Source organism: Gymnogyps californianus, chromosome 12 (assembly GCF_018139145.2).
Source record: "Gymnogyps californianus isolate 813 chromosome 12, ASM1813914v2, whole genome shotgun sequence".
NCBI lineage: Eukaryota > Metazoa > Chordata > Aves > Accipitriformes > Cathartidae > Gymnogyps > Gymnogyps californianus.
The window spans coordinates 7,290,134-7,304,655 of NC_059482.1; the positions used below are offsets into that span (position 1 = coordinate 7,290,134).

The window sequence follows — 14,522 nt, forward strand, 5'->3', positions numbered from 1 at the left end:
TTAGTATTGTTTTCTCTGAGTCAGTGATCGTAACATACAGGTTTGGCCTACAAAATCTCTGTGTTCAATCATTCACAGCAGGCTAATATATATAGGAACCTTTTAGTATCGACAATATATCTGCTTTGCTGCCTTGGTGTTAATTTATATCATTATCTGCAATGAGCAATAATATCATTACTAAACTGCAATACCACATAAAACTCTCAATTATTACATTAAATTTGGGTTATATTATGCTAAGACATGTCTTTATGCCCAAGAGTAATTTTGCTTTTAAAACTCATCTGTGTTTAAAACGATTGAAAAGAATATATGAGCCATTTTCATTAGGTGAGAACATTTATCTTGATTAATGACTGTTATGCACTAAAATAAAGTGTTATTTTGGATACAATCATTGCATTTTGTTCAGGGTAAAATTGCTTTCAACTAAAAAGTTCCCCATTATACTTAGAAGAGGAGAATTTAATCATACTATGCATTAATGTTGTAAAATGTTATAAAATCTTAAAGCTTTAAGACTTTAAAAATCACGACAGGGGATTTTGGATAATAGAAAAAAAATTTCCGAATCAGAACAGCCCAATACTCAGGTGGCATCAGAACAGAGTTGTACATAGTGCGTGCTGCTGCTACTACTGAGTAAGTGTGCAGGACCAACTTTCACAGCCTTTGGGGAAACCGCATGAGTCTCTTGGTGAGCCCCAAGAGTGGGCTTAAAGCACACCCTGGAAGATGCCAGTTTCCACTGACCAGGATACTCATTCTCTTGCTCTCTAGACAGTAATGAATTGGTCCATGTTGTGATGGTCTAGTAATGAATCTCAATGTGTGTAAGGTAGGACTCAAACACCATAATATGTTGACTCATCAAGTCGAATATTCAACTGTCCTTCCTAATTACAGTCAATACCAGCAATGGATCATCTGGTTAATGTGTAGATTATCTACATAAAACTACAAAATTATCTTATCTACAAGTTTTGTAGATAAGACAGTAATAAGTGCTTTTTTGGGGATATCGGCAAAGTTGTATGAAATAGAACACAAAACTTGTGTCTTCTTTGCAATAAAGAGAATCTAGTAACTTAATTAGACTACTAGTATGAAAATAAAAATAAAAAAAGAAAACAACCACTCAGGAGATTAATTTTGTGCTACTGCTAGATGAATTTTGTGCTACTGCTCAAGAGATTTCCAAAAATTCTACCAGTCTGCCAAAACTACTCATCAACATGATTAGTTGCTGAGACAAACTTGGTTTTGCTGATGGAACTAACAACTTACTTTTTCTTTGGCTATTGTTACATAGATACACTGATAAGCAGATCCCAGGAGAAGAGCTAGAATGTTCACTTTAGAAAGGCATTTCTAAAACCAAAAAGGACCAATTAATTTCATTTACCAAAGTTCTGTGTCTACTAACAACTAAATATCCTTCTACCACAGCTAAAAGCTTGTCAATGCTATCTCTTTATAGGCCAAGCACCCAAAATCCCCCAAAACAGAAAAATGTGAGCTAGAATATACAGCAGAAATGCTGAAAGCATAGTACCTACTGATGTTTCTCACCACAGTAACTTTGCAGTCTCTGAAAGCATCTCATTCCCTTCTGCTCTATTAACCTTTCTGCTCACTGTCAGTCATGGAAGATGGCCACAGGGACCAACGCTGCCAACGTAGCACCATTTAGACAAAATGGACCTATCACATTTAGATAGAGAGAGATGTTTTCCTTATTCTTATCTCCCACTCCCTTTTGATTCTTTTCAGTGACTCCTTAGATGGCTTTCTAGGCATTCATTGATTAATGAACTATTAGACTCATAGATTATAGCTAGAAAAAAACCCCAAACTAACTAGTCTGATTTTTTGCAAATCAGAGGCCAAAACCTCATCCAAAATCATCATCAGGGATCTCTTCCCAGTTTGAAAATGGGAAGGTTTCAAAGGCAGGAGGAATCTGAATTATTTGTATTCTGTATTGTGCCAGACATAAGGATGACATCTCTCAGCTCTCTCAACATCACCAAGTAGACTTCATTATTTCTATCTCAGGGTTTTTTTTAAATCCTGAGCACTTAGGAAAATAGGTCTTTTTAAATTTGAACTGAGACCAAAAAAAGTTTCTGAGAGAATGAAAACAATCGCTAGGAATTGTTAACACAAACCTCAGATTTCATGATACTCTGGGAGAAAAGCTGAATTTCTCACATTAGCAGTCCCTGCCAGTTCAACTTGTACAACCGAGAGCTTTCTTTCTGAACCAGTCAACTAATTAACAAAGAAGCGTGAGTGGAATTTTTTGACACAGAGGAAAATCCGAGGTTCCATTCACAGACTCTGTGGCTTAAACTACACACATTAATAGCGCATAGCACAAGAATGAAATAGCATCTAAATGTGTCTTTGAAAACTGAGTTTCTAATATTTTCCCTTTAGTACCTGCTATTTATCTCGTGTTTTTCATTTATGGCATCCAATAGTTATTTCTCTGAGTGACAGAAAACATTCACTGTTCCAAATCTTAAGAATTCCTTTCCAGTTAGTGGTACTACCAACTCTGTGGAACAGGAGATAAAGTAAACTTTCTGTTAGAAGCCATTTAAAATTATTTCTGCTGGTGGATGTAATGTATTGGCATATATTTAATCAACCTGCATGCAAGACTAGGAGAAGACAGGCAGATGTTTCATTGCATTGTCAGGTAGAAATAAAAAGGAAAGGATTGAGGCACGTTTGGATCAAGGGTATAAAAGTAAGTAGCTTTTGTTCTCTAATACTTCATGAAGAGTCTAGAAATTGTTTTTGAACAGGGAAATGACTCCATGAAACCCTGTTTTCCTGACTCTTGAGAACAGCTTGAATTCTACGACACAAACAGTAAAAATGAAGTGTAAAACAAACGTGTTAAGAGTCAAACATTCAACATAAACATAGAAGAAATATACTCTATATCCTGGAGTTACGCACACACATTGGTGTTTTTAAAGGTGTCCTTGATGTCTAAAGTATATCCCCTCTGCTTTGGTAAAGCTTTCCCTAGCTAGGTCTCTTGTTATTTTCTTGCACAGGTACAGTATCACCGTATCAGTTCAATACATAAGGAATGTGTGCCAATTACTTAAAAGCCAGCTAATACATTTCAGTAAGCAGACTACTCCTGTAAAATACTGCTTCTTCACAGTAATCAATCAGCAGCTTGCTCCATGTAACAGGTTTCTTATTTTTTCTAATAAATGACAAACCAGTTTTTCCCATACACAATCTCCTGTTGCTAATTTAATTAACTGGAAGCAGCACACCTTCTTGAGTGGAATCTACCAATGCTTCCTATATTATTTTCCTGCCTATTTCCCCCCGCCCTCACATTACCCATCAGGAACCAAGTCTACATGTTGTTTTCCTTTGGCCTGCAGTTACAGAAAGCTATAATCTGTGGCACACAAGGGCAAGCAGAAATGACAATCTGTCCTGACCCAGAAACATGTATCATGACTCACCACTGCACTTTCAACTTCCAGTGTCTCATGCCTTCTAGAAAAGTATTTTCTGCCTGTGTATCTCCATAACTAATTAATTCTTAGCAGAGTGCTACGTAGATTAGAAAAGTGCTGTAGCTGCAGGGTGTATTTATGTTAATTGAGAGAGGTTTAGTCTCACACTAGTCAGCTTCTAACCTTTGTAACTGCAACATTTGAACACAGAATCAATGTCCACCAGAAATATTGCCAAAATACTTCTCTATGTCTGCTGCTTCATTCCAAAACATTAAGATACCACTCCCGTGAAGTGAAACAGCTTACTGAAATTTGGTAGGACACATACCATTCGGAGATTAGAGCCCCCAATAAACGCAGTGAATCACAAAGGATGCTGAGATGCTGAATCACTCAGAGATGCTGAGACACAGCCCAGGGGCTTGGCTGTTAGAGGCCAGAACTGGAAATTAGAGATTTTCAGGCTGATCCATGATCTTTCCACTAACATGCTGCATGGCATCAGGCAAGTGAAGATATCCACTGTCTCTTTTGTTATTTATGTATTAAATAAGTATTATAGCATGAATATTCTTAGCATGCACAAAGGAGCATTCTGAAGACTCTAGATGGCAAAATCATTTAAACACAGGTATTCAACTGGCAGGCTAGACAAAACAAGCTAAATTTCAGAAGCGGTAAAGAAAATAAAAGAAAGGAAAGCACAGAGCTGAAATAAATTACTTAATTAAATTCCATTTATGTAGCTTGAATTTCACACAGTGTTTATGAATAATATATAGCAATTGAAAATAATTGACTTCTGCTTACATACTTAACAGACTTAACAAGTGAAGTCTGAGTTTCCTAAAACAGCTCATTTACCCAACCTGATTTTGTGGTAATCATAGCTAATGTTACATATCTGAGGCCTTATTATGGAGCCACAGTGCCTATAACTAAGTCTTGTCTTGCTTCTTTCTATCTCACTCTTAATAAAATCATAATCACATTACATTGCCTTCAACAGTGTGTGAAGCCAAAAAGAGTACTGGGTTATGCCATCACTCGCTGATACAGGTAGGAAGGGTAGAATGTATTATGAAATAATATGAAGTCCTGTTAAACAGCAGTAAATGGGGAAGAAATGTAAATGAAATTGCATAGGCATTTAGTAGGAACTGAATATTTCATGTAAGAGCAGTGAGGATCCCATGATCAGGTATACACAATGTTTTAGAGGGAAAACAATTGCAATACCTGATTAATTTCCAGTACTTTCAAGGTATGTTTTATTCCTCTAAGCATATAGTACTGAAGTTATTTGGAGTTTTAATTCATATTTACTTCAGATAAGCATCTTGGGAAAAATTCCTTGCAAAGTCCTTATTAAAAACCACCTTACTCATGGCTCAATTTTCATTCATTTAGAACTTGTGTTCATCACATTTAATGTTAGTGAGGTAAAACTCAAGTGGAATAACTCTCCCTTTACTCTTCCCAAAATTTGAAAGATATTTTGGCCTATAACTGTGTATAATTTGATCGTGAACACAGAAGCAAGCTACCCTGAATTATTCAGGGTTTGCTTCTCAATTTGCTTTCCCCACATCTCTATTTGGAAACCTGTTACATCAGTAAGACATAGCTCCTTGCATTTTTGTACGCTTTGATATCTGCATGAAGCTCGTATTAAACTTGTGTTAGACTTGTTTGTATAGAAAGAAACAATGGTGATGTACAGAGAAAACATTTAAATTTACTTTGAACTACAGATGTTTATTTTATACAATCAAAGGGAACACAATCTCACACACAGGAAAAATAAAGAGAGTTCTAAGGCAGTATCACAGGACAGTATATGCGCAGAGCTAATACCCCTAAATCAAGAAAGCAGTTCATGAACAACTGCAAGTGAAGTACTGTCAAAGAAATATTCGCAGCATCAAACCAAGCAGACTCTGCACTGTAATGCTAGCGGAGCAATCATAGCAAAAGGAAACACCGATATGCTCATGGGAGTTTTCACAGAATGAGTTACATCTCCCTCTTTCTACAATATAATACTGCAAATTATGCTTATGAAAAAATTACTCTTTTCTGTATTTCAGGGTGGGTTATTACTTTGGTTATAAATGAACTTCCACTTTTATCATGTTGCTGTAGATTATTTTGCTTACCTTGAAGAACAAATACAGGTTCTAAATGCTATAGAAGTCACTTGACTTCAAAAAGGGTGCAGTTTGTTCAGCTGAAGAATCTGTTTTCATCAAGCAGAAAAGAGAAAAACTTGTGCATGCCTTTATTATATTATCACAAAAAAAGAAAATAGACACGAGATGGCATTTAGTATTCATAACAAGGTACCAGCCTGATCTGATATTATTAGATTGCCCTCTTACTATGTTAAGAGTAACTAATGGGTCAATTTTCTCTATGTCTTACTACAGTGATATATGCAAGGTTTTTTGCCCTAAAGCTAAGATCAGTGAAAGGCATGAATAGCTTTTGATGAAATTAAAGTCTCTGCTTTAGGGGGTTCACTGTTATTATTCTGCTATCACGGGTTTGAGATTTCCCGGCCCCCCTCCCCCCCGCCCCGAATAACGTTGATATCATTGATATCTAAAAGCATGCACTGAGATGGTAATTTATACAAGCCGATGAGTTCAGTGGAAGAAAACAGGTTTACCATACCTGAATCCTTTGAAGCCACAGAACAGTGCTAAAACCAGACATATTGTGATGGCTTTGCCCTCCCCAAAACATGCTATAAATTCCGTATGGAAAGCGTTCCTTCACTCAGTTCTCGTCACTGGATTGCAACGTGATAAGGCTGTGATCTTAGATGTAAGGTTTCTACTGTTTTCCTTTGCACGCTAATAACATTGAAAGCTAACGCAGAGAACAGAAGGTATATGAGAACAGCAACATATGAGAAAATGTTTCTTTTAAAGGCAATTATTGTATCAGCAGGTATCCTATAATGTTACTATAATGCGATCAGTGGCACCGCACTCCTTTAGGTTTAGGTTCTTAAACACAGCTTGGTTTTTCCTTAGCAATTTACTATAGACAAAAGCTCTGGCTTCAAGACAAGGAAATCTCAATTATATAGAAATTGTATTTACAGCTAGACCTGCAACATCGCTCATAATTATTCAGCCAGAAAAACCAGCGACAGATAGTGCAGTGATCCTTACAAACTAAATTAAGGTGCAGGGCTCTTTCCAGTCAAAAATATTTTATGCGCTGACCACAAGGCACAGTCATTAGAGTCCTTTGACACTCATATCAAGACCCACAGGGCTTGATCCGTCAGTGTATTTAGTGCTTTGATTCCACTGATTTCAATCACAGCTGAGTGCCACAGTATATTCCTGGATCTGGGCTAGAGTTGTTGCATTACTATTTCCTCAGGAGCCGCTGAAGACATTATTACATTATCACTACAAAACAATGACGTGGGGTGACGTTCAGTGCCTACTATAAGGTACCGGCCTGATCTTGCAATATCCTGTTACTTTTTAAGAGTAAGCAGCAACTCTATTTCACAGGTTTCAGTATCTTCATCTTTCTTACTGGCCCTAGGGCAGTACAGGTCTTTGATACCATTATTACTGTGTAACAGTGCACTCCTTCAAATCATGTGAGAGACAAGAATGCAATGAATCCTTTGGTACACAACATCGATCTGTAGTCAGGATGTTTTTCCAAAACCTCACTGGTCACCCATATGGGCCAAAATAGCCCAAGTCTGAAAACTGTCTGACATACTGAGAGTCCTTTTTGAAACAGGTAGTCTAGTGTGAGGGAAAGGGGCCTACAGATATTTTGATGACACGGACCGTATTTTGCACTGTCACTTTCCTGACCGGCAGTTCATGTGCAAGAATTTCTGCGTTTCTGTTTTACATGCTATCAGTGCTGCTTTTAACTGCTGTAAATCACCAAAGAAGATGCATGTAACTTCTCTGTCAATAACTCGTTCTACCTTAAGTATATATTTTCTTTTGCAATTATAAAAAGCTGAAGAAAACAGAATTTTAATAGAAAAAAGTGCAACGTGTACATTTTTATTCACACTAGGTTTTTTGAGAACCTTCAGTTTTCATCCTGCTTAATAACCTCCAACCATCTACTGTGTAAAGCCAAAGATTCACAGACCCTCAGGAGAATGCTAATGCATAAATGCACTCTACAAATTAATCAGAATGAAGAAGAGCGATCAACTGCAAATTAAGGATTAGATAAGTAGTTACTAACAAAGAAACAACCACAAAGCTCAACAAATATTCACTGAATACTAATTCTGTTTTAAACTCTACTATTTGTAATGAAATGCTATCTTACCAGACAATCAGCTTTTTACTACAGAACAGTATTTTAAGCATGCACCATCTACAAATTATCTCGTCTTTTAAACACTTGAATGCATAAACAAATAGCTGCAAAATAGCGAGACATCTCAACAGCGGCTAATTTATTGTAGGACTTCACTCATCTCATGATGAATAATTCCCCAGTCAGATTTCCATTTTAAAGTATCTGTGGATTTTGTTACTGTCTCTCTTAGTTAAATCTTTCTTACATTAACATCATAAAACAGCTCTAATGGCCTACTTGAGAACAGACTTGACTTTACTAGGATTTATGGATGTAAATTTGCGATAAAAATTACCCTTCCCAAGCCAACACCAACAGATAACACAGCAATACAAATAGTTTTGCTCCATAGCAGTAGTCAGTAGTCTAGATCGTGATCTCCCTTGTGTCAGCAATAATCTGATGCACTGAAGAAAGTGAAGTCACTTCTAAGTTTCCATCCAGAATAAATTCTGTCCCACTCTCTCTTCAGTCAATTGGTAAATTTGTTTAAGCAGCCTGTACTGAAGACGCAGGGCAATCCTCATCCTAAAACAAAGGCCAGTGAAACTAGGAGTTCTTCCACCGACTTCCATGGCCTTTGGACAAGGCCCTAAACCAGAAATCAGAACACCAGAAGGGATTATATCCTAATTAGAATGATCTCATTGATACTCAGACAATGCTGCATTGTTCAACAGGAATAGTATCAAACTAAGTCTGTCTAATAATTTCTGCTATCTTGAATATTATTTGACAATCAACTAGACATCACAACATATACTACGTGATAGACAAATGGGAATCTAATAACTTTCTCTAAACCCTGTACTACTGCCACTTGAAACACTTTAAAATGCAAAAATCTCACTGCAATTACAATATTCTCTAATCAGTATATTCTTAAATTCAAACTGTGTACTCCTGCAGAAAGCATTAAGAAATAAATGCTGTTCAAGGAACCATACCAGGCTTTTAGAACAATGAAATCTTTTTCACACAGTTCATGGAGACCTATTAAAACAGACAAAAAACCTTTCGCTGGCTGTTCTCACAAGCACTAGAACATAAAGCCCTCAATTTTGGGGTTATCATGCAAGGAAGCGGTCCTGTAGCAACCAGCCTTAAGCAGCACAGGGGAACACCACTGTAGATACAACTCATTGTCTTCTAAGACTGCAAAAACGCTTTTCAGCTCTGATACATAGATGGCTATTGCAACTGATATAGGATTGAAGAGGTAAGTATTTGTACTGTAACACAGTTTTGGAAGAAAACCAGGTGTCTTCCATGTTGGCTTTAGAGAATCTGCATTAATTTGTGAATTGATACTTGCACAAAGAAGGAATACATGAAAACAAATGCAGATGCAGAGTGAATAAAGCAAGCTGAAGGAATATGTTGGGGATATGCTTTTCATGTATAGATCAAAACTTATGTATGTGATGATATATTCAGGTATTTAAACATTTGGAAAGGTGTCCCATGGTTAAGGCTCCTCTGAGATTTTTCTTTAAAATATTTTCATTTTGAATGTCACTTACTGGATTCAAGCTCATCTCTATGGCAGAATTGCTAGTCAGAGGACAAATGGATTCTCCCGTGAGCCTCTGGAGAGGGTGATATTCCTCCATAAAAAACTATTCAATCATTCATTTTCAAATGCCACGCAGGGAGTCCACCTTTCCGTCACTCTTCAGTTAAACGTATTTATTCTCAATGCTCTTATGGGTCAGGAAATTTCCTCACAAAGCATCAATGGTAAAAATTGGTCATTTTTGTTTAGTATCTAATGAAGACTACTGAGAAGGGTCAAATGAAAGTGGACATTTGGAGAAAAATCAGGCTTACCCAACAGGAAATGAAAAGCAATCAGATATCAAACGCTGAAGGGGGAAGATGTTAGAGCTATGGAGTTAAAAAAAGAAACCTCCCAAAACAGAACAAAAATACATACCAACCTTTCTTCAGTCTGGTTCCATTTAGTCCTCAATTATGACACATTTTTCTGTGTATCATATTAACTTGAGAGTCAGCCCTAAGTTATTTTTATAGCCACAAAAATATATCCCCCAAATGATAATGCCCTGAATGCGTAATATTTCAGTAATACTTTGCAATCGATCAAGGACACCTCTAGCACTGTTACATCCCTGAAGACACTAGCCAGACATTTCCTTTGTAAACTACCAGAGAGCTCATGGAAAGTGAGCAGGCGCGACAAATGAGCTGTAGTTTTCGAGACTGCACTTTTTAACAGATGTATTTACACATTTCGCAATCTACCGGTAGGGATGGTGCGTGTTACTGCCAAATGTTAGATGAAATGTTATCAAACAGAAGTCTCCCAACAAATTCCCATCATGTTGTCTAGTAAGATCAGCCTGCCATGTGCAATTTTTCATGTTATGTCCTCGATCAAGATTTTTTTAAGCTATTGCTACTATTTTAATTATTCTTTTCTTACTCACCAATACATGAACAAAGAAATTGCAGAATGCCTATCTAGACACTTGTACCACTTAAAGTTTCAAAACACTTTGTAAGCTTATTTCATAATTAAATAAAAAAAACCACATCAAAAACCTAAATCTGATCCCATTTCTATTTTACACTGCTCTTCAAAGGGCTCTCCCTCTCAGACAATAGCAGAGGATTTTGTCTTGCCTGAGCCAGCTGATCTTATCACAACATCTGACTTCCCTTCAGCAGTTCAATGGTGAGAATTAGCCACTCCCACGCCACTGGCTGGTAAAACCCCGAGGTGTTACTGAGTTGCTGTCAGTGACAGTGTGGCCTCTCATTTTGGAGAAACAGGAGGAGATTCCTGGGGAAGTTGTCATTCCTCTGTTTTGCTGGAGAGGAACAAACGGAGCCCATATCCTGCCGGACGGTTTGCATCTGCTGTACCACGTAAAGTGGCATGTTGGGGTACACTGGGGCAGACGCAGTGATGGCATGAAGAGACATATAGTTCCGATGTGAGCACAACCGAAGGCAGTACACGCCTTGTCATATAACCTGGCCCAGGCACGTACGAGCCCCAGTGAACATGCAATCCATCCTGCTCCAAGAACTGTCATAGGCTGTGGAGTCCTGCCACGCAACTCAAGATATCTTACCTGTGTCCATGACAATGGTGGTGCTATAATGCCACTTGAATAAGAAACAACTTGCTGGGCTCAAAACCCTGCCCACAGGGCATTAAAAATCTTAATAAAATACAAAATTATTCATGTATTAAGTCTGATGGTTACTATTTCCTCATGGATGCGTGGTAATACCAGCTAATGTGTTCAGACACAGAGAGAATTTTGTTGCAGCACCTTCTGAACAGCAACCATACACTGATACGACTACAATCCACATTCAGCAGAGCTCTTACAGCTCATGCATCTTAAGTGATGTGTCAGGGCCAGCGCACTTCACAAACAGACAAAACACAAATATTAATCTGGCGGTGCTACTATCATCATGCTGTTTCTTTATATGTTAATGTCTGTTCACACCTCCAAAAATACTCACGTTCGTTTATCAGCATCTTAAGTATAAAGGTCTCAGAAACAGTGCTTTGGTCAAGGGGCTTATAATTGCCCAGGCTATGATCAGATTAGTTTCTTTACATGTCTTTAGGGAGAGCTGAGCAATTAGAAGGAAAAAAAGAACCAAAAGACCCACACTCCACAAACGTAACTTACATTAAAAGTGATTCCTGATTTGACTGCCTGTGATACCTTTTCAGTAACTTCCTGAAAATCTCCAAGCTTCCAAGGTTTGCTAGCACAAATATAATACTGAAACTAAAGCTTAAGTATTAGATCTTTTCCTCCGAATGGATTTTAAGTTGTTTTCAATTATAATGTCTGCGTTTCATGCTGCACTTGTTAGTCACATGTTTCATGCACTTAGGAAACAGAAACAATTCTCTAAGATTGAAAAACCACATTTATTATTAGTATTTTCAAGGACTTTGCACAGAGCATTTGAAACTCCAGAAATATTTATTAGAGAAATGTGTGGATAACTCTGGATCATGGAGTTTCTGAATAGCAGGGGCTTTGGAGACAACTTGTGCACAAACTAAAAAGCAGAATATGTTAATAACTAGAAAACATATTTAAATCTAATTTTACATCTAAAGGTGCATATAGTTCAGAAATTTCAAAGTGGGGAAAGAAATTTTGCTCCTACCTCTTCCAAGGCCCATAATGAATCAACCACAGGCTTGATCTTCTTATTGTTATATAGATTTAGCAGTTTGTCCATCACACCCTTGATCAGGCCACCTCGATTCTGTTTGAAAAGTAGATTCAACAGGGAAAATCCAGCAATGACTTTGTTCTCCTCATACAGCTTGATAGGATTTACTTTCTCAACCTGCCACCACTGGAAAGCAATAAACAACAGCAGGGTTAGAAAAACATTTTTCAAGACATGTACAGGAAAGTTCACAAGAAAACGGTCTGGGCAGATGTGATACCCGACTCATCTGTCAGATCTGAAGCAACAGCCAAGAGAAGCAGTAAGGATTTATTTAAGGAAGAGGCAAAAAAGTATGCAGCTGACATGTGGAAATAAAACACAGCCTTCTGTTGCATGAGATTAGGGTGTTAGCAGACTGGTGGACAGATCTGGTTTTAGGACATGGGTCTAGAAGTAACGAATTTGGACCTCCCTTCTTACTTCTGCTATCCTTCTTTGTTATCTCAAGAGAGCCATGCGAGCTTCCCAAACGTTCACAAGCAACTCCTGACTATTACTCTTCTCTCAAAAACAAGGAATCCATGCACTGCTTATCAGCTTCCATTTACGTCTCACCCATTATTATGTTTGTGATATTGGAGCAAGCCTCATAATATCTAATGAAATTATTTTATCTCATTTAGCCCAAAAGCATCCTTGAGACTGAGACAGCACTTCCTAGCAAGTTTTATTTGAATGGGTCAATTTTTAATTAAAATTTTCATACAATTTTGATGCGTTAATTTTGCAGTATAATTACATAAAGAATCTAGTTATACTTTTACACAAAATTTGATATGATTTTTTAATTAATTCCATTTATTCATATTTATTCATTCAATAAACACCAGTAGTATCTGAAAAACATTTCAGGTGAAATTGATTTCATTGGGCCAACCTACCCTACAAATTATACGTATCTGGATATGTTTATATTAACAGTAAAAAGGCTGCATAGTAAAGATTATCTTGTTTTAGCTCACAAACACATGACAATAACAAAGATCGTGCCACTACAACCATTAAGAAAATGTAGGAGGCAAAGATAGCTTCTTGCTACAGTCTTTGATTTATCTTGTTTTCAACTACATAGAGACTTTTGAAGCTAATCTCTCCTGGGAAGGGGTTGTTGCTGGAAGCACTAAATGAGCTCTTGGCAGAAAGATCATATGATAGATCTTTAGTCAAGACTTCTCCCTGTTTTTCTTGTCTGAAGGAATCACTTTCACTCTTGGTTAACTTATTTCTCGCTAGCAGTTTAGTTGATAATTTGTCCCTTTTTTGATCTCTAGGATTTCTGAACAGATTTTTGCTGTTGTAGTAAGCTGAAGAAAAAAAATTTAACATTTGAATTTTGGATTTGTTGACATCATCAGTTAGGAAACAAATGCAACATCATCATCTCTTTGACATCACTTGAAATGAACATGGAGACCTGAAAAATGCATTTCTGTACGGAACTGACTTCTGAAAAGCTGGAAATGACTGGACACAAGCCCCATCTTAAGAGATATTAAAGGAGATATATCTCCTTTAATCCACTGCACTGTCCCGACAGTGTTTTCAGATATGAGGAACCTACGGGGTACAGTTATCCATATCCATGTATATGATATTCTGCCATAAGTAAATAAATAATGCAGTCTAACTTTAAACTTAGCTATATAAGAGATATATGTCTGATAGCTAACAATTTAAATATGCATTGCACACAGATCCAATTCCTGTCTAGCTGTCGTATTAGAAGAAGACATGCCAGACCACACTGAAGTCAGAAAAACACTCTCTTTATCAACATCAGAAGCCACAACTTAGTAGAGATAAATGAGAATGATAAAGATGAAAATGCTGCAGAAAAGACTGAACTTAGAGGAAAGAGCAGAATCACAGCACTGGGACACTTACTGATTTTGCGAAACTGAAGAAGCTTTTTGTCTCCCCAGTAACCATGTTAGATGAACCTGTAAAAGATGAGTACATTCACACACAACTTATTACATGCTGACAAGCAGATCATTTATTATATGCAAGATCATTTCCATGATTCATATTTAAGAAAAAAAAAAAAATTCCCCAGGTTTCAAAGGGATTAGTAGACATCCTTATACTTTGGGAATAAATAACAAAGAGGCCAAGGTGACTAAGCCCTACAAGGCTATAGGTATTCTGCGATGACAAAAACAATCTATCAAATCTTCCAAAAGCAGGAACAGGTTAGGTGCTACTAAAACTCTTCTATGGCGCTCTCCTTCTCTGCAGTAAAATGCCATTTGTCTCTGAGACACTATGACTTAGCAGCGATCACCACACAGGTGTCCTTCCTCTGTATCTGTAAAGATACATTTATCTGACCACCACATGTGTGACCATACATGCATTGTACACCACAACCTGTTAACAAACGCAATGACAATTCACTGGCAGGGACTTCAT

The 14,522-nt window shown here is 37.3% G+C and overlaps 1 protein-coding gene across 1 annotated transcript in view; it reads right to left on the reverse strand.

Moving 5' to 3' along the window:
* Nucleotides 1-14,522, reverse strand: part of VAT1L (vesicle amine transport 1 like) — a 64,422-nt gene that overhangs the window by 23,119 nt on the left and 26,781 nt on the right. The window contains exons 6-7 of the mRNA XM_050904208.1: nt 13,995-14,050; nt 12,039-12,233 (exon numbers count right to left, since the gene is read on the reverse strand). Coding sequence (XP_050760165.1) covers nt 12,039-12,233; nt 13,995-14,050 — 251 coding nt within the window. The remainder of the gene's footprint in view (nt 1-12,038; nt 12,234-13,994; nt 14,051-14,522) is intronic.